Source organism: Gracilinanus agilis, chromosome 5 (assembly GCF_016433145.1).
Source record: "Gracilinanus agilis isolate LMUSP501 chromosome 5, AgileGrace, whole genome shotgun sequence".
Taxonomy (NCBI): Eukaryota; Metazoa; Chordata; class Mammalia; order Didelphimorphia; family Didelphidae; genus Gracilinanus; species Gracilinanus agilis.
In genome coordinates this window covers 14,579,695-14,605,976 of record NC_058134.1, presented here as the reverse complement: position 1 = coordinate 14,605,976, position 26,282 = coordinate 14,579,695, and the positions used below count along the sequence as shown (strand labels likewise).

General features: G+C 42.6%; 1 protein-coding gene across 1 annotated transcript in view; it reads right to left on the bottom strand.

Annotated features, from left to right (window-relative positions):
* GPNMB (glycoprotein nmb) overlaps nt 1–25,574 on the bottom strand; it is a 34,277-nt gene extending 8,703 nt beyond the window's left edge. Inside the window, exons 1-6 of the mRNA XM_044678476.1 lie at nt 25,505–25,574; nt 19,763–19,918; nt 15,121–15,264; nt 11,906–12,079; nt 7,344–7,502; nt 6,471–6,791 (exon numbers count right to left, since the gene is read on the bottom strand). Of these exons, the coding sequence (XP_044534411.1) occupies nt 6,471–6,791; nt 7,344–7,502; nt 11,906–12,079; nt 15,121–15,264; nt 19,763–19,918; nt 25,505–25,574 (1,024 nt within the window). The remainder of the gene's footprint in view (nt 1–6,470; nt 6,792–7,343; nt 7,503–11,905; nt 12,080–15,120; nt 15,265–19,762; nt 19,919–25,504) is intronic.
* Nucleotides 25,575–26,282: the final 708 nt, after the last annotated feature.

Here is a 26,282-nt window from a genome sequence, read left to right as displayed (position 1 = left end):
AAAGGGTTAGGCTGAAAGCCAGTCTCTGGCGGGTCACCAATCCATAGGCCACTTTCTAATTATTAATGCATATAAGCTGATTTGGAGTTCTGGGCTTTATTGAGAGAATCAAGGGAAGACACAACATTAAAGGCATCATGTGGGAATCCTGGTACCTGCCTGGCTTCCTGAGGATGGGGTGCCTAATGGAAGCTCCGGAGTCTAGATGTGGAAACTCTCAGGGCAATTACAAAAAGCACTCCCCCACTCCCACCCTTCGTGAATTCAGGATCATTTCTGGAAAATTCCCTTTTGGTTGGTGTTAAAAAGATTGAGTGTCTTATTTGTCATCGTAGAAACCCTCATTAAGTCAAAGCCATTTAACAATGTGGGGAAGATTGCAAAGAGTTCAACCTTATTTTTTCCTTCAATTGCCAATGGGATTCCATGCCTAAAATAGGCTCCCTCCTCACCTCCACCTCAGAGAAGCCCAAGCTCCTTTTAAGGCTCTGGCTCTTAGAAAAAGCCTTTCTTGATCTTCCCTTCTTCTCTCCATCCCCCTGACGGATAGCGCTTGCTCCATCTCTGAAATGATTTTGTATTTACTTATCTGTATCCAAGTTGTTCCCCCTGGTAGAATGTAACTTCCTTGAGGACAGGAACTGGTTTGGTTTTTTTTGTTTTGTTTTGTCTTGGTCTCCCCATTGCCTAGCGTAATGTCTGCTGCATAGTGGGCCCGCAATAACCACGGAATAAACTTAAAAGGCACATATGACTGAAAGCATTTAAACAACACTCCAAGGTTTCCATATGACTTTAAAAATAGGATTTCATTTGGTCCTCATAGCAGCCCTGGGAGACAGGTACTATTATCATCTCCATTTTATAGGTGAGGAAACTGAAGCTGAGAGCAGTTAAATGACTTGCCCAGGGGCACACAGCTAATAAGGGTCTAAGGCTGGACTTGAACTCTGGTCTTCCTGATTCCAGGTCCAGCACTCGATCCATTGCACCAGAATGAGAAGAGTGGCAGCTCTATTTCATAAAGTCACAAAAACTCCCATAAATGCCCATTTTAAAAAGAGGGCAAAACCAACCCAAAAACCTTCCCAGAAACTCCTACTGATGATTGATTTCTGGAGTTTTACCTGCACAAAAGAATGATAAGGGACAGCTAGGGGCTCAATAGATAGAGAGTCAGGCCTAGAGATGGGAGGTCCTGGATTCAAATCTGGCTTCAAATACTTCTTAACTATGTGACCCTGGGCAAGTCTCTGAACCTCAATTGTGTAGCCCTTGCCACTCTTCTGCCTTGGAACCACTACTTAATAGTGATTCTAAGACAGAAGGTAAGGGTTAAAAAACAAGGATTATAAATGTATTAGCAGGAGGAATTGTGGGAGTCATACTACCAATGTGTAAGGATTTTGGGTTTGACCCCCTGGAAATTCATTATAGTCCCTGAGTCTTCAGACAGCCACTGCTATGGCTAGAGGGTCAACGTGGGCTCACATCCTGCCTCTGACATGTTCATAATGGCTATGGGATCATGGTCAAGTTACTGACCCTTCAGTCCCCCAGCTAGTAATAGTACCAACATCAATAACAAAACAATAATGGCAGTCCCATTTATATTGCATTTTAAGGCTTGCAGCACATCAAACTTTCAGACTGTAAGTTATGGAGTAGCTTTTGAGCTGGACTGCTGGAGGGAGTTTCTATCATCAGACATTCTGTGTCCTGATAAATGATCAGAACTGAAATAAAAAAAAAAAACCAACATCTGGGCTGGGTCAGTAAAGTGACTGTCAGTTCTGTTCCTAAATAAGGCTCTCCCATCCAGTATGGTATCAGATTCACCCATGGAAGCCATGATCATTCACTAATTTTTCATAATAAAAGTACAAGATTTCTCTAGAAATACCAAAAAGGCAGAATAAAAGCTTCAGAGAAAGAACTGCTGTCCAAATTATTTTTGGATGACTTAAATGTATTACAAAAGCAAAACTCATATCTAGGTTTTAATTGTGTGGAAAGTATGAAATTTTTATAAATCTACACACACTATGGCTGGACTAATTTGTATAAAGTGCAGTTCTGATCATTATCATTGTCTTGCTCAAAAACAGCCAATGACTCCCCATTGCCTCCTGAATCAAGTCCAAACTCCATTTGCTGGCATTTGGGCCCTTCAGGATTTGGTTCCAGTTTATTTTTCTTGCTTCATCTCCCAGTATTCCCTTTCATGCTCCCTGTGCTCTAGCCAAAGTGAACTACAGCCATATCTGGCACCATTTTGCCCCAACCAATATCATTGCACAACGATGTTGTTAGCACGTGCTATCCAAGGCTTATTTTACATTGTTTGAAATCCCATTCTAATGCCATCTGGGGGAGAAGTGCAGATAAGAGGAGAGCAAGAGATTCCCTTAAGCTACATACTTTCCTCTTCTCTCCTCTTTCATATTATACTGAAGAAACAAACTATTCCATCGCTTGTGATCTCTGAAGTCCCTTTGAACTCTATGTTTTGTAATTCTGTGAAAGAGTCCAGGATATCACCAAGGTTCCAAAATTGTGAGACTGGGTGAAGAGAGGAGCAGATAGAGAAGGAAAGATGGTGTTTGGGTTGGGACATGTAGAATTTGAGATCTCTCAGGGAAATCCTGGCAGAAAATCTTGCTGGCAGTTTGAGGTAAAGGTCTGAAGCTCAGAAAAGAGGTCAAAGTTAGGGGGAGATTTGAGAATCATTTTCATAGCCGTAATGGTTAATAATAAGGCAGGGAATGAGGTTACCAAGAGAGAACTTAAGAAGAAATGAGGACCAAAGAATAACTACCTTCAAAGGATAGAAAGAAGATAAGGATGAAAGAACTACTGGGAGAAGAATCAGGAATATGAAGTATCTCTGAAGCCAAGGAGGAAAGCATAACTAGCAGGAGAGGAAAGAGACATCGCCAGTGTTAAATGCTGCAGAGGGGTCAAAGAAGGAGACAACCCCCCCCCATTGGATTTACCAATTAAGAAATCATTATAACTGTGTGACTGGACAAGTCACTTCCCCCTTATTGCCTAGTCCTTCCACCTTGGAACCAATACACAGTATTGATTCTAAGATGAAATGTAAGGTGTTTTTTTTTAAGTCATTAGTTATCTTGGAGAAGGGAACTTCTATAAATTATTGGATCAGAATCCAAATAGCAAGGTGAGGAGAGAGTGTGGGTCATAGTGAAAAAGTTCCGGGGAGAAGTGTAGAAAATCTTTTTAAACAAGTTTAGCAGTGGAGGGAAGAAGAATGTCGAGGTGGTTACTCGATGGGATAGAAGACATTTTTAGTACTGGGGAGACCAGAGCATGTTTATAGGTACATGGAAGAAGCTAGTGGAGTGGGCCAGATTTCTGAAGAAAGATGGAAGACAGATTGAATATCTGGCCCATAGTAGGCACTTAATGCTTGTTGATTGACTAAAAGAGTCCAAGGTCAGTGATGACTTCTAAGAATAGATGTTGAATTATTCTTTCTGCCTTTTGGGAGAAAGTTGTAGACTAAAGGCATGGGCAAGTCAGTCATGGCCAATGTGTTACTTTTTTTTTTTCTTGATGTTCCTCATTTGTGAAAAGATACGTAGGGTTCAAATGCTAGAAAGCTGTTGGGAAGAAGAGCTGTCAGGAAGTAAGTGTTTTTAAAAAAAGAAGGGCATCAGTAAAGCATTTAAAAAGAAAAAATAAGGGATAATGCCGAGAAGATTGGGTCTGGATGGATCACAGTGTCTAGCACAGTGCCTCATACATCAGAGCTGTCCAATGATTATCCTTTAAATAAACACATATTGAATGTGTGTCATATGAAAGGGAAATATTTATCTCAAGTAAATAAGCATCATCTATTTGGTATCTTAAAGTAATATTTCTTTAAAAACCATGTAACAAAAGCTATGGAATTCCACCTTTAGGAATGATTTCATCATTTTAATTCCAGTAAAAAGCTCATAAATTTTAGTAGGCATTTCCCCTGGAAGGTATTATCCTAGCCATAAGGCCAGGATTGAGGTGCTTAGAACTAGTAGCTGGGACTTTAAAAGATCAAAAGCTGCTTTCTTCTTCTCTTTCCCTCACCCTTCCATGAAGCTCTTGAAGACTCTCCCCAAGTTTGTACCCTTGATTGAAATATGCCCTTTAAACAGAGAATGTCGTGAGAGTAGAAAAGCAGCGTGCACTCATTCAATATAATACGATAAAAGTTATTTTCTTGCCATTAGAAAATAAAAGACACCAATCAAACCAAGTCTTGTAAAGGCCACTTTGCTAGACATACTCATGTCAGTCAGAAAGGTGAGTATGAAGAGGAAATTATCGACAGCTGTCAGAAGACTCAATCATCCAACGCCTCTGAGACATCTCCGGCTCTGCCGTTGTTTCTTTAATGGGGTTACCCTGGAGTTTTGTTTTTCAGGTTTGACTTTCTCATATTGTTAACATCTAAGAAGAGAGAGCTCAGAGTTTTCTGCATTGCCCATTTCAACAACCTGGTGAAAAGAGCACTGGGTTTGGAATCAGAGAACCAAGATTCTTATTGCTATATGTGTAACCTTGGCTGAGTCATTTGACTTCTGAGACTCAGTTTTCCCAACTCTAAAATAAGAGTTTGGTCAGATGATCTTTAAGTTCTTTTCCGACTGTAGATCCATGATTATGAAGCCAAGTCCTGTGTTTACCGGACTGTGCACCTTTCACATTAATTTCTCTCTTCAGTAATGGATTGACCTTTCCTGAAATCAGACTCACAGAATAGCCATAATCATCATGGATCTGGTATTATTTTAGTGTGGAAGAGCAGAACTATCCCAACAGAATTCTCTACCCAGAATGCACGTAGTTTTAGCAAGGGGTAGCCTTCCTGGTTAAACTAGAAGAATGGGGAGGGGAGAAGGCTCTGTCCTAGGCAAAATCCAAAGTATAGATTTTTTTAATGTCACTGTATTACCCAGATACTTAAAAAGGCAGCGGCAGCATGGGGTAATGGCTTTCTATTCAGAAAGTCTGGGCTCAAATAGTGCTTTTGACACATACTAGCCAATCACTAAAGCTTTCAATGCCCCAGATAACTTTGTAAAATGACCAATTAGAGCTATATGGACTCTGCATGGGTAGAAGAAGTTTCTACTCTAGGAAATCATAAAGTTAGACTAAATTAAAAAATACTCTGAAGTCTATACCAAAGCACAACTTAGTCCCTCTTAGTCCAAGTCCTCATTGCCACCTGCCTGGCTATAGGAGTCTCCTGATATTTCTTCCCACCTCCTAGATTCTTCTTGTCTCTCATCAACATCCCCAACACCATTGGATTAATCCTCTCTTTACACAGTTCTACTCATAGCACCTCTTTCCCCAAACCCTTTGATGGCTCTCCATTCCCTGTTGGATCAAGTCTTAATAGCTCAGCTCCTCTTCCCAGGCTTTCCTTGACCTGGCCCCATCCCTTCTCTCTAGCCTCACCATGTCCTACCAATGTGCCCTTCCCTTCTCAGAACTCAGCCAGCAGCCCCCGGGAGCAATCAGGGCACCATGTAATGTTTTGGGGCACAGTCATTCGTGTATGTGTTGCGTAGGCAGTAACAACACTAAATATGAAGTTCTTTAAGGTGAGGTCTTGGTCTGAATGTTTAGGAACGTGTGTGTTTACCAGGAACAAAGACTAGAGTTCTCCTGACTTAGAAGAATGAGGAAAGAAGTAGAAATAGTGCTTAGCCGAGGCACTTAATAAATGCTAATTGATTGACTGATTAATATAGGAAAGGCTAGGAGAGCAGCTAGGTGGCACCTAGAGGGCTAGACTTGGAGCCAGGAAGATCCGAGTTCAAATCTTGCCTCAGTGCAGCGTGACCCTGGGTAAGTCCCTTTGCCTCTTGTTGCCTCAGTTTCCTCACCTGTAAAATGGGGATGGCCAGTAGGGTCCCTTCCAGCTCTAAATTTGCTTGTAGCTGAAGACAGAGAGCTGTGTTAAAGCATTAGATTTGCCCCAAAGTGGAATGTGATAACCCTACTATAAATCTCCCTAACCACTGAACCCTCACCAGGGAGGAAAGCAGGAATGGGGTCTCTCTAAGTAGAGGCCTCCAAGCAAAGGCGATCCAAACATTTGTCAGTACTTTACAGAGATTTGTTTGGGGGGGGGGGCGGTTCCTTCTAATGCTGAGATTCTGTGATTATCAGAAGCTCTCCAGCTCAGCCTACAAAGCTTCTTGGAACCTTTCACCCTTTTCCCCATGTAACAAGCAGCATGCACGATCCTTTTCATTCTTCCTAACCCTGCAGTGGTGATTAGTGATTTTTTTTAATAGGTGCCGTTACAGGATAATTGCATTATCTCTAGCCACCGCTTTAAATCAGCAATCTAAAAATATCGCTGGCGTGGATACTTCTTCCTCCACGGGGCTGGGGGGAAGAGATCCACAGCGGCCCATGGAAGGGCTCACCTGCCTTGGGCTTACCTATAAAATGAGGAGGAGGAGGAGACGTTGGCGGCCCGGGTGAGGGCTGAGGGCACGGGCCAGGGACGGCAGCTTGGATGGTCAGATTGAGCACGAAGCTTCCATTGAGGGTATAAGTATGATTAAATACAGGGCTGTTGGAAACAAATAAACCGCTGTTGTCTCCAAACTCCCACTTGTAGTAGATCGCCGACGTGTTTAGGAAGTGGCTGGGGTCGTGGATGTGAACGTCAAACTGAACGGGAAGGTCCTTGATGAAGACGTCGTCGGAGGAATTGCGATCATTCTTCTGGGACATATTCACAAAGACAGGAATTTCATCTGGAAAAAGATGCCCCCCCACCCCCAAGGAAATGAGTGAAAACATGATCATTTGAAGTCCTAGTCCTGAAGTGCCAAGGCACCAAAAATCAATGTGGGAAATATATGAGATTTTCTATTCTCTTGAGTTTTCCTATAAACTAAAATGACTGTTTTCTTTCTTCTCTGCCTTGGTTCACACCATTGACCGTGTCTTAATGATGCTTCTCCAGCCCTGCCGAAATCCCTTCCAGGTTTCAAGGCCCAGATGAAATGCCACCTCCTTCTTGCAGCCTTCCCTGATTGCTCAAGTTCCCTAGAATTTCCCCTGGTTTTCTCAAACATTGAACTGGAATTTGGTTCCCTTTTTAGCCTCTTCTATTCCGTTCCATTCTATTCAATCCCATACTACAGCAGTCTTGTATTACATACCAGCAGGTATGTGGCATTACGCCCCCTATGTAGTGGAGAGTTCTAAGAAGACAAGAGTCATCTTCAATCCCCTCTGCTTGCCTGGCCTAGACTCCTGGTACTTGCAGGGCCAAATGCCCAGTTCCTGTGTCAATCACTCACCGGTGACCATATATATGTCCCTAGTAGATGCCACTGGGACGTAGCTCCTGTATCCTCTTCGGTATACAGTCACTTCCATGAGCTGGGGACCAACCGTCATGTTGGCTGTGTTTACAGACACCACTGCTGAAGAGCGTCCTAATTTTTGGAAATACTGGCCTGTGAGAAAAGGCAAATCACAGTTACCAGTTGTAGGGGGTCTAGTTCTAAAGAAGGGCCAGAGGAGTTGGAATTACCCCCAAAAAGAACCCCTCCCAGCTACAGCATGCCCAATAAGTGGTCATTCAGCCTCTGCTTGAAGACCTCCAAGGGGTGGAGTTCACCACTCCCCTTTGGGTTAATCCTAATGGCTATAAAGTTAATTAACCCTGTATTCGCCTCCTTCCATCTTCATTCATTGTTTCTGGCTGTCCCTTGCTGTTGGAAGATACCTCGTGTTAAGGGCCCATCTCTAAGTTTTGCCTTTTAGAGAGGCTACAACTTAAAGGCAGACACGTGCAAGGTAGCAAAAACAGACTCCTAGACAATAATGCAGATTTATCTGATTCCAGATGTGGATAAAGGCCATCCCACTGGCCTACACATTTCAAATTAAGGCCTAAATAAGAAACTCAATGGATCTTTGGCACAGTGTCACTCTCTGCTCCCGTTGGGCAGAAGGGAGCTATGGTAGAATAAAGGAAGTGAAAATAATAGTCCAATACTTGAAAGGTTTGGAAACACAAATATCCTAACAGAAAGACTAGTATGGGGGGCAGCTGGGTAGCTCAGTGGATTGAGAGTCAGGCCTAGAGACAGGAGGTCCTAGGTTCAAATCTGACCTCAGACACTTCCCAGTTGTGTGATCCTGGGCAAGTCACTTGACCCCCATGGCCCACCCTTACCACTCTTCCACCTAGGAGCCAATACACAGAAGTTAAGGGTTTAAAAACAAAGAAAGAAAGAAAGACTAGTATGTTACTAACTATGTGACTAATTACTAAAGAAAAACTAGGTATGTTACAAGCACTGGCGTAAATTAGTTTAGACCAGAATCTTATACCATATGCTACAATAAACTCCAAATGATTATGCAGATTAAATATTAAAAGTTACATCATTGGGGGCAGCTGGGTAGCTCAGTGGATTGGATGGAGAGCCAGGCCTAGAGACAGAGTCCTAGGTTCAAATCCGGCCTCAGATACTTCCTAGCTGTGTGACCCTGGGCAAGTCACTTGACCCCCATTGCCTACCCTTACCACTCTTCTGCCTTGGAGCCAATACACAGTATTGACTCCAAGACAGAAGGTGAGGGTTAAAAAAAAAGTTACATCATTTTTTAAAAATGGAAATGGAAGGAGCTACTTTTCACAACTCTGGGTAGAAGAAGAATTCTTAACTACATGAGGCGTAGAAGACAAAATAGATCATTTAGGTTATATAAAATTTAAGAAGCTTTTTCCAAACAAAAATTATTGAAGATTGAATAAGAAGAGAAACCAGAGGAGGAAAAATTTTTCATCAAATATTACTGTCAAAAGTCTGACACTTAACATACATAAAGAGCTGTTAAAAAAAAGAAGTCCAAGAGCCATTTCCTGACAGATAAGTAGTCAAAAGTATGCTAGTTTTCAAAAGAAGAGTTGTAAGTAAGCTAGGTGACCATACGAAAACATGTTCCAAGTCACAGAGAAGAGAAATCAAATGGAAATGCCTCTGAGGCTTCACCTCGCATCCTATGAATGAACAAAGATGGCACGAGATGGGAGCAGCCAGTGTTGTGCGGGCTGTGGGAAGTCAGATCCACCTGTGACAGAGCTGTGAATTTGTCCGATAGATCAAGATATCAATTTAAGATTATGCGAGGAAAATGGCTAGATTGTTCCTACCTTTTGACCCAACAATCTTGACTATAGGCTACATACTTCAAGGAGATCCAATCCAGAAACAACTGTCTACCAAAATATCTATACTGGCACTTTTTGCGGTAGCAAAAAAGAATCACCAAAACTGTGCTATAATAATGTAAAGGAATGTCATGATGCAAGAAGAAATGACCAATATCATGAATTCAGAGAAAAGTGGGAAGATTTGTACAGATTGATGTGGAATGGAGGAAGCAGGGGAAAACAAATAATGGTGTAAGAAGAAAAGATTGCTAAGAAAGAAGCCCAACTCTGAGCAGTTAAAAACTAGGAACAGCCTCATAAGTGAGATTAATGATAACAGCTAATGCTTATATAGTGCTTACTGTGCTCTTATCTCATTGGTTCCTCACAACAACCTTGGGAGGTAAGTGTTATTTTTATCCCCTTTTTCCTGATGAAGAAACAGAGGTAAATTTGAGTTAAGGGACTTGTCTAAAGTCACACAGCTAGTAAGTGTCTGAAGTCAGATTTGAACTGAGGTCTTCCTGATTCCAGGTTCAGTACTCTATCCATTGAACCACTTACTTGCTCCAATGAAAAAGTGGCATAGTATAGAGCAGTGATTCCCAGAGTGGGCGCTACTGCCCCCTGGTGGGTGCTGCAGCGATCCAGGGAAGCAGTGATGGCCACAGGGGCATTTATCTTCCCTATTAATTGCTATTGAATTTTTTTAAAAATTAATTTCCAGGGGGCTAAGGAATATTTTTTCTGGAAAGGGGGCAGTAGTCCAAAAGAGTTTGGGAACCACTGGTATAGAGAGTGATGGACCTGTCAAGAAGACTTGAGTTCAAATCCAGCCTTAGACACTTACTAGCTGTGTGATTCTGGGCAAGACACTGAACTCTGGCTACCTTAGTTTCCTCATCTATAAAAGGAGCTGGAGAAGGATGTGACAAACCACTGTAGGGCCTCTGCCAAGAAAACCCCAAATGAGGTCACAAGAGACAGGCACGACTGAACAACAAGATAAACTTTGGATTTCTTAGAGAGTCTCTGTGGGTTTGGATGAAATAAGAAGTGGATTATGGGATAATACAGGCAGTCCCTAACTTATCCATGGCTTGTAGGAGAGGAGTCATAATAATTACTCATTTTCCAATGACAAAGAGCTCTGTGTACTTTCTAATTGTCCCCTCCCAAGAAGGAAGCCAGCTTAAAGACAGAAGTTAAGTGACTGAGTCTGAAGTTGGAATCTTCTTGTTCCAGATCCCAGGCTCTTTCCAACCTGTCTGTCTTCAGGAAGGAGTAGGAATAACCCTGTGGCATGGGTGGGTGGATGGGGATCAAATGAGATCCTAGGCAGGATCTCCAGTGGAGGGGACTGGGGAGAATAAAATGCCTATGGATTCCAGTTGAACCGAATACATTAACCTCATGAGGATGGACTCCGTGTTATAAATGAGGACTCTACTCCCAGGATAAGACAAAAAATAAAAATCGATAATCTCCGACCTAGCTGATAGAGTAATTTAGTTACACGGGACTTCAAAAGAGAGGAGAGCCACCATAGTGAATGGAGTCATCCTCTGTCAGGAAGAGGTGGCTCAAAAGCATACATTGATCCATGTTGGTCATAAGACTCTGGCTGAGTTACTTGGCCACTCACTAGGAATCCCAAGCCCCCGGAACAGGTTGACAACTATCTATTATTATAGATATTAGATAGATATAGATATATCTATTGTTATAGATAGTTGTCAACCTGTTCCGGGGGCTTGGGAGGAGAGATTCATCACCTGGAGATGCCAACAACTAGTGAAGTCCCAGGGCTAGGAGTGCTGCGATGAAGCACAAGGTTTCCCTCTTCTGATGTATACCAGGGAGCCGTTTTGTTCCAAGAGCACCATGCTGTTTAGGAAGACGAACCAAATAATTGCCGTTGATTGTGGTCAAAGGAAAGAAGACAAGTCCTGACCGAAATCTCACAAGGATTCGTGGAGAATTCTCCCAAATGCCACAGAGCAATGCTGATGGGATGTGAGGGGGAAGAGGCAAGACAGAGTCAGGGGGAGCTCCCCAGAAGGGACTTTGGAGGGCATCTGGCCAAACCCCATCATCCTACACGTGAGGGAATGACAGCCCAAAGAGCTCAAGTCACACAGGTCAAGGCCACCCAGCTAGAGAGTGACCAGCAGAGCTGGAGCTGTATCTCAGGTGTTCAGTCCCTCCTTCCAAAGCTTACAGAACTGAATAGAGCAGCTATTGTACCCCCTTTAGGCAAACAACTCTTACATTCTGATAAGAAGAGAGAAGGATGTCAAAATGCCTCGCCAAGATGATCATAATAATCATAATAAGCATTTGTAGAATATTTTAAAGTTTGCAAAGCACTTTACAGTCTCCTCTCTAAAATGAGGTTAAATGGGCTATTCTCTAGGTCCGGGAGCTGAGGATTTTTTCAGCTGTTATGTCTCACAATAGTCTCGTACAAATGATATTTGCTGGGCACGCTTCATCCAAAGGATAGATAGAAAAGCCATTGTAGCATGCTAGATTGGGAACTAGAAGGGACCTCAGCATTCTCATTTCTAGATGGGGAAAAGGAGACCCAGAAAAGCAAAATGTCTTGTTTGGGGTTCCCCAGCAGTGGATATCCGAACCCCGACTCCCAGGTCGGGCACTCTTAGAAAGGAAAAGATCACATGAAATACCAACCAAGTGTATGAAAGACATAAACGAAATGCTTCCTTTTCCATCCAGGATGACAAGGAAAGGGCTTCCCATCTGGAAACACATGATGGGTGCTTTTGTTAGGACACTTTCCCGAGTCTCTCTCCTCTGTCCACGCAGTCCAGTTGTACACATAAGAATCCGGAGACCGGGTGGTGCCTACACACAAAAAGGAATGGGTCAGAATCTATAGGGGTTGGGGGGTGGGGAAGAACGGAGGGAGATGGGGGGTTGACAGTAGGTTCCCTCACCCCCCACCCCCACTCCATTAAAATATAGAAGGACAGTTGAAAACCTGTAATTCTGGCTGGGCTCAGGCTAATTACCTAATGTGGCACTTATCTACTGATTGGTTCTCAAATCACCAGCCCATTCAAATCCAACTGATGGTTTTTTCATGAGAAGTTTTGTTAAAAAAAAAAAATCACAAGGACTCTTTTGCATGTATGAAATTACTGACAGGAGTCTGGTTTCAGAACTAGTTAGTTGAGCTCAGCTTTAAATCAAGACTGTTGAGCAGGAGTGGGGTCACAATGGCCCCCGCATTCTTCCTTGCCCATCTTCCAAGATCATTATCCCACTAAAAATAACAAATGGCCGAGCTCTTCTCTGACTTCCAACTCAGAGCCCGATACTGTGGCCCGGCCTCATTAGCCAGAAGACTTAAGTCTATTTATAAAACTAAATGAATAATGAGGGTCCCTAAATGTGCACTAATTAAGTCGCGCATCTAATTGTAGGGATTGTAAGCAAAGACCCTCATCCTGAAGAATAGAGCCATCTCATGGTACCCAGGGCCTAATTGGGACATGGTCAGGGATTATTCTTTATTGTTGTTCTTATCAAAGAGGAGCAAAAAGGATATTTTTCTATTTCTCAAAGGTTCTCTTAAATCTTAAATTCCATATTCAAGGCTATTCCACTCTGCATTCTTGACATCGATGAATGGCCAGTCATTTTCAGTTAATGTAATCTCTCCTTGAAATATGTTACTTAGAAGCAATAAGCTATGCCGTGCCATTGTGCTTATTTGTTTGCTTTTTTTTAAAAGAAGGAATCCTAAGAAATTCCAAACACTTTTTAATACCAAGCAGCCTGGGCTTTCATTTCAGAAAGGGGAAAAAATTCACTGGGATAGAACACAGATGAGATCTGAGAAAGGGACGAGAAACAGCGGAATCCCCGGACTGGTCCTGCTAATTTCCCTTTTGCAAGCTTTCTTTGATTTACTAAAGAAGTTGATTAATTAGACTCCTAGTTCAGGGAATATGTCATCTTAACAGCATCCGCTAAGAAGATTCTTTTTTCTGTATTGATGTTAACATGCAAAAGAGAAGTAGCCTTGAGTCTGAAAGGAGTCCTGAATGGAGTCGTGTCTCTGACACATACTAGACTGGCTGGGTGACCCAGGGTGAGCCACTTAACCTCCCAGGCCCCCAGGCAGCTCTCTAAGACTCTAAGTTAGAGACAGTTGCTGACCTACATGAGGGCAGAAATTTTCCATCCTACGTTCTCCCACGAGGATAAAATCACAGGTCCAGATCAGAAAATGTTTTTGTACTTAAAATATTCTTTTTTTTTAATTAAAGAGATTGATTAATTAGAGCTGCATTTCACCAAAAATCCATTCTTTTATCCTTCTTCTTATTACTATTCTTATTGTTTCTACTATACATGAAAAAAAATCACAGATCCAGAGGAGAAATGTTTTTTTTTTATTAAAGATGCTGAATAACTAAACCTGTATCTCCCTAGATATCCATTCTTTTATTATGATTATGACTAATATTTGTATTATTATTACTACTATTATAGGATAAAATCACAAGTCCAGATTAGAAATGTGTTTTCAATTTTTCTTTGAATAAAGAGATTGATGAGACATGTATTTCACCAAATATCCATTCTTTTAAAAAATTATTACTATTATTATCTTCATTATTATCACTCCTACAGGATAAAATTATGGATCCAGATCAGAAATTTTTGTTATTTAAAATTTTTTCTTTGATTAGAGAAGTGGATTAACTTGGTCTGTATCTCATAAAATAGTCATCCTTTTGTTATTGTTACTATTATTATTTTTATTAGCAGCAGTGCTGCTATTATTATTATTATTACTATTACTACTCTGATTATTTTAACAACTGCTGCTGTTACTAATATTATTGCCACTGCTCCTCTGATTATTAGAACTACTACTATCATTATTTTTTTTTTTACTAATTTTTATTATTATCGGTCTAACAATTGTAACCGGAAACATTGCATTTGCTATGAAATGGGGTGGTATCTTAGTTGCTTTAAGTAAAGAAAAAATGAAACAAATATCACAAGCCTTAACTGGGTCAGGCACATAGTAGGTGCTAAAGTGAATGAAATGAAAATCATTGGACCCATCTGTCAAATTGTCTGCTCTCTGAATAGCCCAAAGAGCTCAGATTCCCAGCACAAAAACTCCGTTGAGAACCAGCCTGGAGAGTTCCACTTGAGCCTAGGAAAAAGCCTGTACCTGACAATACAGCCTTTGTGAGGCGGTTCTGCTCGCCCAGATCCCTCTTAGAAGAACTCTTTTTTTTTTTTTTTTTTTTTTTTTAAAGAAGAAACTAGATGGGGCCATGCATCCACCCCAGTGTCACTCAGTTGGGGGCAGCTGTGCATTCAAACCAGAACCACAAACCTCTCCAAATCTCCATGGCTAAGATAGGATTTTTTTTTTCTGGGCTACTCTGGCCTTTGTAGTTTGGTTAACTTATTTATGATGGCCAAGTGAATGCCCTTCCATCTAGTTTCGGGTCTGGAAAAAGTTTAGAAATTGAAGATTAAAGGAAGGATCTGTCCAGTCATCTATCCCAAACCCATTTATTATGGATGAGAGAATTTATGAACGGAGAGAGGCAAGACTATAAGAGCAGAACCTCCAGGTAGAAAGTGGGGTGGTACAGAAGGAAGACTGGATCCAAGAAACTGGGTTCACATCCTGCACTGGCACTCACGACCTGTGTCATCTTGAGCAAATCATTGAATTTGCTGTGGTCCTCAGTTTACCGGGCTGAAAAACAAGGGGGCAGACTAGATGAGGTCTCTTCTAACTCTAAATCTATTCCCCTAGAGTGGCAGAACCAAGATTCGAACCCTGGTCTTTGGGGTTCGCAACCAGGGCTCTTTCTGGGCTCACACAGCTGCTGCTGTCTCCTTACCATTTTTGCAGCTCCCATCATAGATGATATTGCCCCTCTCGTCTTCCTTCTGACATCTGGGGAAGAGCAGGCTCACTACAAAGGTAATGTTGGATCCCACCAGGGCTGGGGAGTCACTAGTCAAGACTGCCTGCACCTGTCCTCCTGGGAAACAAAAACAAAGCTAGCAAACTCCGCGGGCCTTGACCCAGCGCCACCTGTTTCTTTTCTCTGGGAGGGCATCCCATCAGCCACCTCTGAAGGATGGGGAATGGGCCTCTGATTTCACTGGCCACAGAGGAAAACTCCCCTTCCCCGGGCAGGAGAGCCTCTCTGCAGTGCGACGGGACCTGAGGGGCACCGGGATCGGAGCCCCATCGCTCGGCCAAGGCCGGCCGGGGCCAGACACGCTTCCTCGCTCCATCCTCGGTCTCCCCTCTGGCTCGTAACAAATCGAATTCAGCCACTACAAGGCGCCTAACGGTTATTAGAAACCCCGCACATCTCCCTACAATGGGACCGCTCAGAGCCTGGGGCTGGAGCCTTCCAGCTAATTCATCAGCTGCGAAGGTTCAGCCCAGCCAGGGCTCCCTTTGCGGTCCGCAAGCGCTGGGGCAGGAATGGGGAACACTCGCAGGCTGTCTGAAGCCCCCCGCCCGCCTCCCACTGTTCAGCTTTTGTGCTCAATCTCGTCTCCATCTGGTCCCAGAATGACCAGTTTGTAAACCGTCATTCCCGACATCTTCCCCCCCTGGGGGCGGGGGGTGGGGATGGGGGCCGGCGGCGGCGGCGGCGGCATTAGCGGCGGCTGCGGCGGCGGCTAGAAAGAAAGGACCGAGGAGCTGGGGGCTAGGCAGGGCTCCTTTTCAAATAAAGCGAGCCGGGAGATCTGGGGGGATTTGACAAAGTGCTAGAAAAGAATCCTCAGTGTGAGCTTCAGCGTTATTTTGCTGAGCAGAAATCCAGGTCCTCCAAAACCCAGGTACCGCTGGTTGGAAATTACAGCTCCAGCTCTCTTAGGCCCGAGAACAACGGCACGATGTCGTAGAGCACGAGATCCATTAGCTTAGGGTAGAAAAGTGGATGCTTATTTCTGACTGAGCAGAAAGCCAAGCCCTGCAAAATCCAGGTAAAATTGGCACAGGCTTCCGCTTATGGCTTGTACACAATTGTATTTAGTTATTAATAATAATAATAGAGCAAACCCCTGCAAAATCCAGGTAAAATTGGCACGATTCCAGTTATGTCATATACAAAACTGTATTTAGTTGTTGTTGTTATTATTATTTGCAATAATAATAACAGTAATAATAATAAACCAAAAAGCAAAGTCCTGCAAAATGCAGGTAAAATTGGCATATGATTCCAGTTATGTCTTGTACACAATTATATTTAGTTATTAATAATAATAATAATAATAAAGCAAAACCCTGCAAAATCCAGGTAAAATGGGCACAGGCTTCCAGTTATGTCTTTTACACAATTATATTTAGTTATTAATAAAAATAATAATTGAACAAAAAGTAAACCCTTGCAAAATCCAGGCAATGTTGGCATGATTCCAGTTATGTCATATACAACATTGTATTTAGTTGTTGTTGTTATTATTAATGAAAATGACAATAGTAATAAACCAAAAAGCAAAACCCTGCAAAATCCAGGTAAAACTGGCATATGATTCCAGTTATGTCTTGTACACAATTATATTTAGTTATTATTATTATTAGTAATAATAATAATAATAAAGCAAAGCCCTGCAAAATCCAGGTAAAATTGGTACAGGCTTCCAGTTATGTCTTGTACAAAATTGTATTTAGTTATTAATAATAATAATAGAGCAAAAAGTAAATCCCTGCAAAATCCAGGTAATATTGGCATGGTTCCAGTTATGTCATATACAAAATTGTATTTAGTTGTTGTTATTATTATTTAAAATAATAATAATAATAAACCAAAAGGCAAAGTCCTGTAAAATCCAGGTAATATTGGCATGGTTCCAGTTATGTCATATACAAAATTATATTTAGGTGTTATTATTATTATTATTAACAACAACAATAATAATAAACCAAAAAGCAAAGTCCTGTAAAATGCAGGTAAAATTGGCATATGATTCCAGTTATGTCTTGTACACAATTATATTTAGTTATTAATAATAATAACAAAGCAAAACCCTGCAAAATCCAAGTAAAATTGGCATAGGCTTCCAGTTATGTCTTGTACACAATCATATTTAGTTATTATTAATAATAATAATAGAGCAAAAAGTAAACCCTTGCAAAATCCAGGTAATATTGGCATGATTCCAGTTGTCATATACAAAATTGTATTTAGTTGTTGTTGTTATTATTATTATTATTAATGATAACAATAATAATAAACCAAAAAGCAAAGTCCTACAAAATGCAGGTAAAATTGGCATATGATTCCAGTTATGTCTTGTACACAATTATATTTAGTTATTATTATTAATAATAATAATAAAGCAAAATCCAGGTAAAATTAGCCTAGGATTCCAGTTATGTCATGTACACAATTATATTTAGTTATTATTATTATTAATAATAATAGAGCAAAAAGTAAACCCTTGCAAAATCCAAGTAATATTGGCATGATTCCAGTTATGCCATATACAAAATTGTATTTAGTTGTTGTTGTTATTATTATTACTACTACTACTAATAAACCAAAAAGCAAACCCCTGCAAAATCCAGGTAAAATTGGCATGATTCCAGTTATGTCATATACAAAATTGTATTTAGTTGTTATTGTTGTTGTTGTTGTTGTTGTTGTTAATAATAATAATAATAAAGCAAAACCCTGCAAAATCCAGGTAAAAGTGGCATATGATTCCAGTCATGTCATGTACAAAATTATATTTAGTAGTAATAGTAGTAGGAGGAGGAGTAGTAGGAGTAGTAGTTGTTGTTGTTGTTGTTACTACTAATAATAATAAACCAAAAAGCAAAACCCTGCAAAATCCAAGTAAAATTGGCATGATTCCAGTTATGTCTTGTACACAATTATATTTAGTTATTATTATTAGTAATAATAATAATAAAGCAAAACCCTGCAAAATCCAGGTAAAATTGGCATATGATTCCAGTTATGTCATGTACAAAATTATATTTGTTTATTAATTATAATAATAATAGAGCAAAAAGTAAAACCCTGCAAAATCCAGGTAATATTAGCATGATTCCAGTTATGTCATATACAAAATTATATTTAGTTGTTGTTGTTAGTAATAATAATAATAATAATAATAATAATAATAATAATAATAATAATAATAATAATAATAATAAAGCAAAACCCTGCAAATCCAGGTAAAATTGGCATATGATTCCAGTTATGTCATGTACAAATTTATATTTAGTTATTAATAATAATAATGAGCAAAAGGCAACATTTTGAAAAATATGGGTAATACTGGTATGTGATTACAGCTTTGCCATAAGCAAAATAATATTTTATTATAGTGTCATCATTATATTATTATTACTGAGCAAAAGGCAAAGTCCTGTAAAATTCAGATAATAATATATATGATTATGGCCTGATCAAAGGCAAAATAATATTTTGTTATTAATCATAACAATTAATTATTCAGCAAAAAAGAAAATTCTGTAAAATCCAAGTAATATTGATATGTAATTGCAACTCTGTCATATGCAAAATAACAATAATAACATATAATATGATGCCATATTGCATTATATAGTAATAATGACCATTATTATTATTATTATTTTATTACTATTATTATTTTTTGCTGAACAGAAAGCAAAATCCTGCAAAATCCCAGGATGTAATTACAGCTCTATCATAGGAAAAATAATATTTTATATCATGATTATTGTGTAGAAAGCAAAGTCCTGAAAAAGTCAGGTAATTTGGTCTATAATTTTAGAAATGACACATGCAAAATAATATTTATCATCATCGTCATTATTGTTATTATTTTTTTTTAAGCAGAAAGGAAATTCGACAAAGTTCAGGCAGTGCTGTATGAATCTACGCATTTTGTTATTGTTAACAAAACTCTGGTATTATTAATATGGTACAGAATAGGGTGGAAAATAATATTTCTTATCATTATTAGTAATAATTATTACTGAATGAGACACAAAGTCCTTCAAAATCTAGGTAATATTGGCACGAAATTACAGCTCTGTCATATTCAAAATAACAATAATGCTATAATTTGAGATGCTATAAAATAATATAATAATAACTATTGCTTTTGATGAGCAGGCTGCGAAGTCCTACAAAACGCAGCTAATACTGGCATGTGATTACAGCTCTGTTGTATGCAAAATAATATTTTATTATATCATAATTATCGCTATTATTATTGTTATTATTGCTGAGCAGAAAGCAAAGTCCTGCAAAATCCAGGTAACACTGCTCTGTAATTACAACTGTCACACACAAAATAACAATAATAACATAATATAATTTATCGCATTATATTTTATTGTGTTCTAATAATCACTATTATTTTTGCCGAACAGAAAACAAAGTCCTGCAAAATGCAAGTAATAGTGGTGTGTGATTACAGTTCTGCCTTTTGGGTTACGGTGGCAGCAGTGGACCCAGAATAGACCGAGTGCTCCTTTTTATTTTCCTGGAACACGCCGGCTGTGTGGCCCCTCACTACCTTTCCAGCAGTTTTTCCACTGGGAGTCCCCCTCTTTCCAGACAGGGTAGAGCTTTTCATTCCATATGTTCTGGTCGGGAGACCAGCCGTGGAGTCGGTCCTGGTGCCTGACGATAGGGGCAGCAGCTCCTCTGTGGCTCGCCACATCTCGAAATCCTAAATTGGGAAGGGGAAGAACAGAACATGGCTATTGGTCTCCATTCCACTCTGATGGCCAGAAAGGAAATTCTAAGTGAGTACAGGACACATTGGGAGAAATTTGGACCTAATCTGCAAAGAGGAGAGAACACTCACCCATGGGCAACCTGGTTTATCAGGCAAATAGAGAAATAATAGCTTACTATTACTTAAGTCAATTCATCAATCAACAAGGATTTATGAGGTCATTCCTGGGGACCTGAAACTGTGCTAGATTTTGGGGTGGGAACACAAGCACAAAGCCCCACTCCCTGCCTTCCAGGAGGATACATTTTATAGCTAGCTAGAATTTATAGGTTTTAAGATTTGAAAAGCACTTTACAAATATCTCATTTGATTTCATAACAACAGGTGTGGTCATTTCCCCATTTTCTAGATAAGGAAATTAAGGCAGGCAGAGGGTAAGTGACTTGCCCAGGGTTATCCAACTAGTAAATGTCCGAGGCTGGATCTGAACTTGGGTCTTGTTGACTCCAAGCCCAGCACCCTGTGCAGGGATGGGAGATGGAGGGTCACGTGTGAGAAATAGCAAGAATGTTATTTTGATGCTCAAAGGGGAGTAAAATATAATGAGTCTGAAATCATATGTAGAGCCAAGGAACAGAGGGCAAAAAGAAGAGTTCTGACCTTCTCCTAGGTTTCATAGGGAGCTCCTGGAGTTTATTAAGTAGGAAAATCATGAATAGATGAGAAAGAAACTCGTCATCTATTCTCTACCAAGTTTTGGAAACCTTTTTCAAAGTTAGAAAACCAAAAGGAACATGTTTCACTCCATTTACACCATCCCCTTCCATTCCATTCTGTAAACATCTATTGACGACTCATCCCCTACCAGGTGCTGGATTGGTTCTGGGATAGGAAGACAAAAGCAATTCAATCAGACTTGGCTCTCTGGGAGCCTCCATCTCTTCATGTCTGCATGTGGGAGAACCCACATTTCCTGGCAGGTGTTTCGTTTCTCACTTACAAACCTTGGGAAATTGTTCCTTACAAAAACCACTCTCCGAACTGAGAAGCTGGACAAGAGACAACAATCATTAAGAAGGACCAGTATGGCTTCTGCCCTGAAACCAGTGATGACAGGCTGGCACAGTGGAAGACAGAAATGTGGAGACCGAGGACCCTGGCTCAAATTCTGTCTCTCCTGCTTGTAATAATATTGGCTAGGATCTACATAATGCCTACTATGTACCGGGCAGCGTGCTTGGCACTTTATGCCAATCATTCTATTGGATACCCACAACAACACGGGAGAAAGTAGGCTTTATTATTCGCCCTCTTTCACAGTTGAGGAGACTGAGAGTATGTGACTTGCTCAGGGTCCCATAGGCTGGATTTGAACTTGGGTCTTCCCAATTCTAGACCTAGCTCCCTATCCACTGAGCTACCTACCTCTGTGATCTCAGGCAAGTCACTAAAACTCTCTGAGTTTCTCTTTCCTCCTCTATAAAATGATGGGCTGGACCAGATGCTTTCTAATTCCAAACAGAGGATCCATTACTGCCATTTGGGTCTGGGCACCGGGTACCCAGTGCCAATGTCAAGAGGGCATTGAGATTCCAGGATGTTCAGAGCTCTTCAACATGGCCTTTTCCCAATACTGTGCAACTATGGCAGGGTCCAGGGCATGATGGCAGTCAGGATCCCAAGGATTCATCCATACTTTTGACAGTCCCTGAACTTCAGGGCTCCAGGCAACTCTAAGTCTGCTGGGAACAGAGAAGGTCCCCAAAAGATGGACAAAAACTATCTTTATTGTCCTTGGTTCAGTAGAGTTATGTTACCCATAATCCACCAGACTGTAAGTGCCTGAACCTACATCATTTACGTCCTCTAGTCACTGTAAACCAATCAATCCATTGACAAGAAGAGCCCCTGCCCTCGTGAGGCTTCCCTTCTAATGGAGGGGACGACATGTAGATAACTAGGCGCTTAGGAGATATACACAGATTATGTGGAAGGAGAAAGCAAGATTTGAGCTGAATCTGGAAGGGAGCCAGGGAAACGAAGAGGCAGAAGTGAGGAGGGAGAGCATCCCAGGGAAGGGACACAGCCAAGACAAAGGTCCTGAGGCAGATGATGAGGGTCATCTCCTAGAAACTGCAAGAAGGCTGGTAGAGCTGGATGCATTGTAGATGGTGCAGAAGGAAGGAAAGTGTGGGAAGACTGCAGAGGTAGGGAGTGGCTAAGTGCCTAATCAGTTGGGAATTTAGGACAGCCGAAACATTTTTTTACAAATCATTTTTCTACCATTTTTCTTCCTTCTGCAGTCTCCCCCCCCCCCTTCCCCTTGGACCCAAATAGCAAAAATTAAAATTAGGCAAAGACCATGGACACAGCCAGCACATTGGACAGCAGAGACCAAGATCCTAATCTGTGTTCTCCACCACTCTGAGATCAGGAAAGTGTTTCCTAGTCAGTCCTCCAGGATTGGGATTCTCCATTACACTGCATATTGTTTAGGGAAGGAAAAGCCTAAGAAGGACATTGGATGTTTGCTATAAAGCTAGAAGGGACATTAGAGGAAAGGCAGTCCAACTCCCCCATTTTATAGGGAAGGAACCTGAGGGAGGTACTTAGTAAGTGGGAAAGATGAGATTTGAACCCAAGACTCCATATATGTCCCTTTTACTGCCTTTACACCAAACTTGAGACTTTTCCTTATCTGCTAAGGTAGTTATTGCCAGAATTGTTTTTGTTGTTTTATTTACTAGCTATGTGGTCCTGGGCAAGTCCCTTAACTCTCAGTCGCCTCAGTTTCCTCATCTGTAAAATGGGGATTATAACAGCACCAACCTCCCAAAGTTGTTGTGATTTTCAGATGAGATAATATTTGTAAAGCGCTCAGCACAGCACCTTGAGCATAGTAGGTGGTATATTAAATGTTGGCTCTTCTTTTTCTTATTAAAGCCAGAGTTTGAACCCAGATTTTCCGATGTCAAGCCCAGCCATGAAGGCCTGGTGGAGCTCCGGTCCCAAAAGGTCACACCGGTGATCATTCTCTGGTGGCAGCTTCTCCTTCTGCCCCTCAAATGGACAAACCCCACATCCATCCACTTCCAAGGCAAAGCCATGAAACTCTCTAGTGATCCCTAGCCCAGATGTGCTCCCCCATCTAGCCCCAGCAGACAAGCAGATGGGAAGGCTGGGTGGGACAGGGCATCACCTGCCTGCCTACGCCCAGGGAAGGTCTGTGCCCACTGATCCTCTCCCAGGTACATACTCTAGGCTGAGACTTGGGGCAGCTTGGCCCCCATCAGGCCCCCGCTCATACCCCAGGGCTGGGGTTGGGGCCCACCTGGAGCTCTGCAGCCCAGCTGGAAAAAACATTTAGTGATTCCCTGCCAGGACCAGACAGGCTCAGACATCTGCCTCCCTTCCCCACCCCACCCATCGCCAGCCAGAGAAGCCGCCCCACACATGAGAAAGGGGCTTTTCTGGCTCAGGAGATCATGGGAACTGGGGAGGACTTGTCAAATCTTTATCTCCACACGCCCTCCCTGCACTGCTGGGCTTCCCAGAATCCCAGCTGCATTCCCCTCCCATGTCAGAGGCTCCCGGGGCCAGAGCTGGAAGGGACCCTAGAAGACACCCAAGTCAACCTCCTTCCTTGACAGTGGAGACCCCAAGAGCTTTCAGGTCACCGCTGGAGGGGAACTTGGATGTCCAGAGAAGGAGAGAGGGTTTGGGGGATCAAAAGAACTCATGGGGTTTTAAAGGTAGAAAGGAAATCCAGAGCCATCCCCAAAGTTCTCATTTTTACAGATGAAGAAACTGAGGCCCCAAAGGGCTAAGGACTGGCCCAAGGTCGCCCTGCCAGTCAACCACAGAGTCCTTTGACTTCAAATCCACATTCATTGATTGAATGAAGGATTCTGGGATGAGAGTCATGGAAAGGAGAGGCGTCTGCCTTTGGAATCTCTTAGAGATGAAGCTGAGAATCATTGGGCTTTGGAACTTTGCTCCAAGAAACCTCCAAAAGCCCTTCTCTGAGTGAGGGCATTCCTGGGGGGCAAATGCGGAGATAGCTTGAGATCTGCCCTGTCCAGAAGCCCTCTGGCATGTGGGAGCGTCTATGGACCCTGGAATCACTGAATCCCAGCTCGAAGGGATCCCAGAATGTAGGCTGCAGCCTTCCCTTTGGGAAATTTGTCTTCTGTCTTCTCTGGGTCTTGTTTGCTGGTTGTCTCCCTCCCATACATTTAGAATGGAAGCCCCTGGAGGGCAGGGGCTTTGTTTCCTCAGGCACAAAGTGCCTGGATTAGATAGGAAGTGCTCAATAAATGTTGGAGTATTGATGGCAGCTAGGTGGCACAGTGGATGGAGCCCCAGTTCTGGAGTCAGGAGGACCTGAGTTCAAATCTAACCTTAGACACTTACTAGTTGTGTGACTGGGCAAATCACTTCACCTAGTTTGCCTCGGTGTCCTTATCTGTCAAACGAGCTGGAGAAAGTAATAGCCAACCACGCCAGTGTCTTTGGGTTTATGAAGAGTCATACACAACTGAACAAAAACAATAAATGGATGGACCACAGATTCAGAACCAAAGGAGGCTTCCTCTAACTCAATCTCTCATTTTGTAGATGGGGAAACTGAGGCTCCTGGTGGTGAAAGGCTTGTCCATGGTGACCCCAGACAGCACCTAGCAGGGGCAGGAGTGAAACCCAGGTCCCCTACCCCCAGGTCCAGGGCGTAGCCCACCAAAGCCCACCCCACTGGCGCCATGGAGTATCAGAGGAAGGCTTGACCATTCCCTGGCTCTGGCTCCCTTCCCCTACACTCAGCTGTCTCGGCTTCCAGGACGGGTTTAAGGAGACCCTTTTCCCTCCATTCCTGATCTCCCAGACCTGTAAACAAGGACCGGAGCCAACTCTGCCACAGCCCCACCCGAGGCGGCTAACAAGCTCCTGCAAATCTGGGGGTGTGGGGGGAGGCGGCGTAAGCCAAGCGAGGAAGAGTTCAGAAACGCCCCTTCGGAGACTGCACAGGCCTTGGCCCTCTGGCCCAGACTCAGGCATCCGTTCATCCGAGATTAGGGTCTGCTCTGTGGTCAGTGGCTCAGCCCTAGATCAATGGCCCCATCCAGCCCGGAGGAGATGGTGCCAGCAGCGCCCATGGGCTGCCAATGGAAAAGCAGCTTGGAGGGCATCCTCGGGGAGGGCGGGCCGCCTTGGTAGAGCCCCCAATGGATCAGGGAGCACCGACAACGCCTCCTGGGGGCCAGGCACGAGGCTAAGGGCCTGGGAGGGAAATCCAGCCGCCCAGCACTTCCTGCCCTCAAGGAGCGGACTTTTCAATGGGGAGATGAATCAGAGCATCACCATTTTCCCTTCCCTTAAGCACAAATGGAAATGGTTATCTCCCGGGAGCCGGAGCCTGACAGGGAGAAGTTCGGACCCAGGAAAGCCGGTGCCCTGGCAGGGGGATTTTGTGCAGCCCCCAGCTCCGACCCGGGCCCATCCAGGATGCCACCCATCCGTGCTGGGAAGGGCTGAGCCTCTCTTAGCTGTCAAGAGTAGAAGGAAATGGGGAGAACAACTCACGTTTCGCAGCATCGAGGGGCAATCTGCCTGCCAACAGAAAGAGTCCCAGCACAGAGCAGAGGCCTGCCATGATGGTGGGGGATGGAGCTCGGGCCGGCCAACTCGCAGAGCCTGGCTTCCTGTTCTCTGGCCACTTGGGGAGAGCAGCAGAGATATTCTCCTGGACCCAGCCGAGGGCCAGCTCCTCCTCTCCTTAATTAAAGAGGGCCTGGGGGCACGTCATGTGATGGGGCTAAGCTTGGTTGCCTGATCTGGTGTCTTCAATTCAACCCCTAGAACTCGTGCTTATGAGTCACCCCCTCTGGAGCCTTGGCTTCTTGGGTTATTGGATTTCCCATAAAAAGCCTCATCTTTTCAAAGACTGTTTCACAGACACTTAGTTCTTCCATCCTTTTGTAAGGGAATGTGGGATGGCTCAGAAGGTACAGAGTTGAGGTCCAGAGGACTGAGGTTCAGATCCTGTCTCCACTGCTATTGCTCCTGGTCTGCCATGGCCATCTTGCCTAGGCTCCCTGGGCCTCAGTTTCTTTATCTGTAAAATGAAGGGGTTATACCAGGTGGCCGGAAAGATCCCCTCTAGCTCCAAATCTATGATATTCCGCCCGTTTTATGATTCTGCTGCCCACTTTAAAGGAATGAATTTCCAGATAAGAAAGATTTTTTTTTTTAAGGTATTTTCTGCCCAGTGAATTTGCCAGCTTCCAGTCCCCTGGGTTCATGATCCCATCTCTGATCAGAGGCAGAGCGATACTACTGTGGCCTAATGATGGAATTTCCT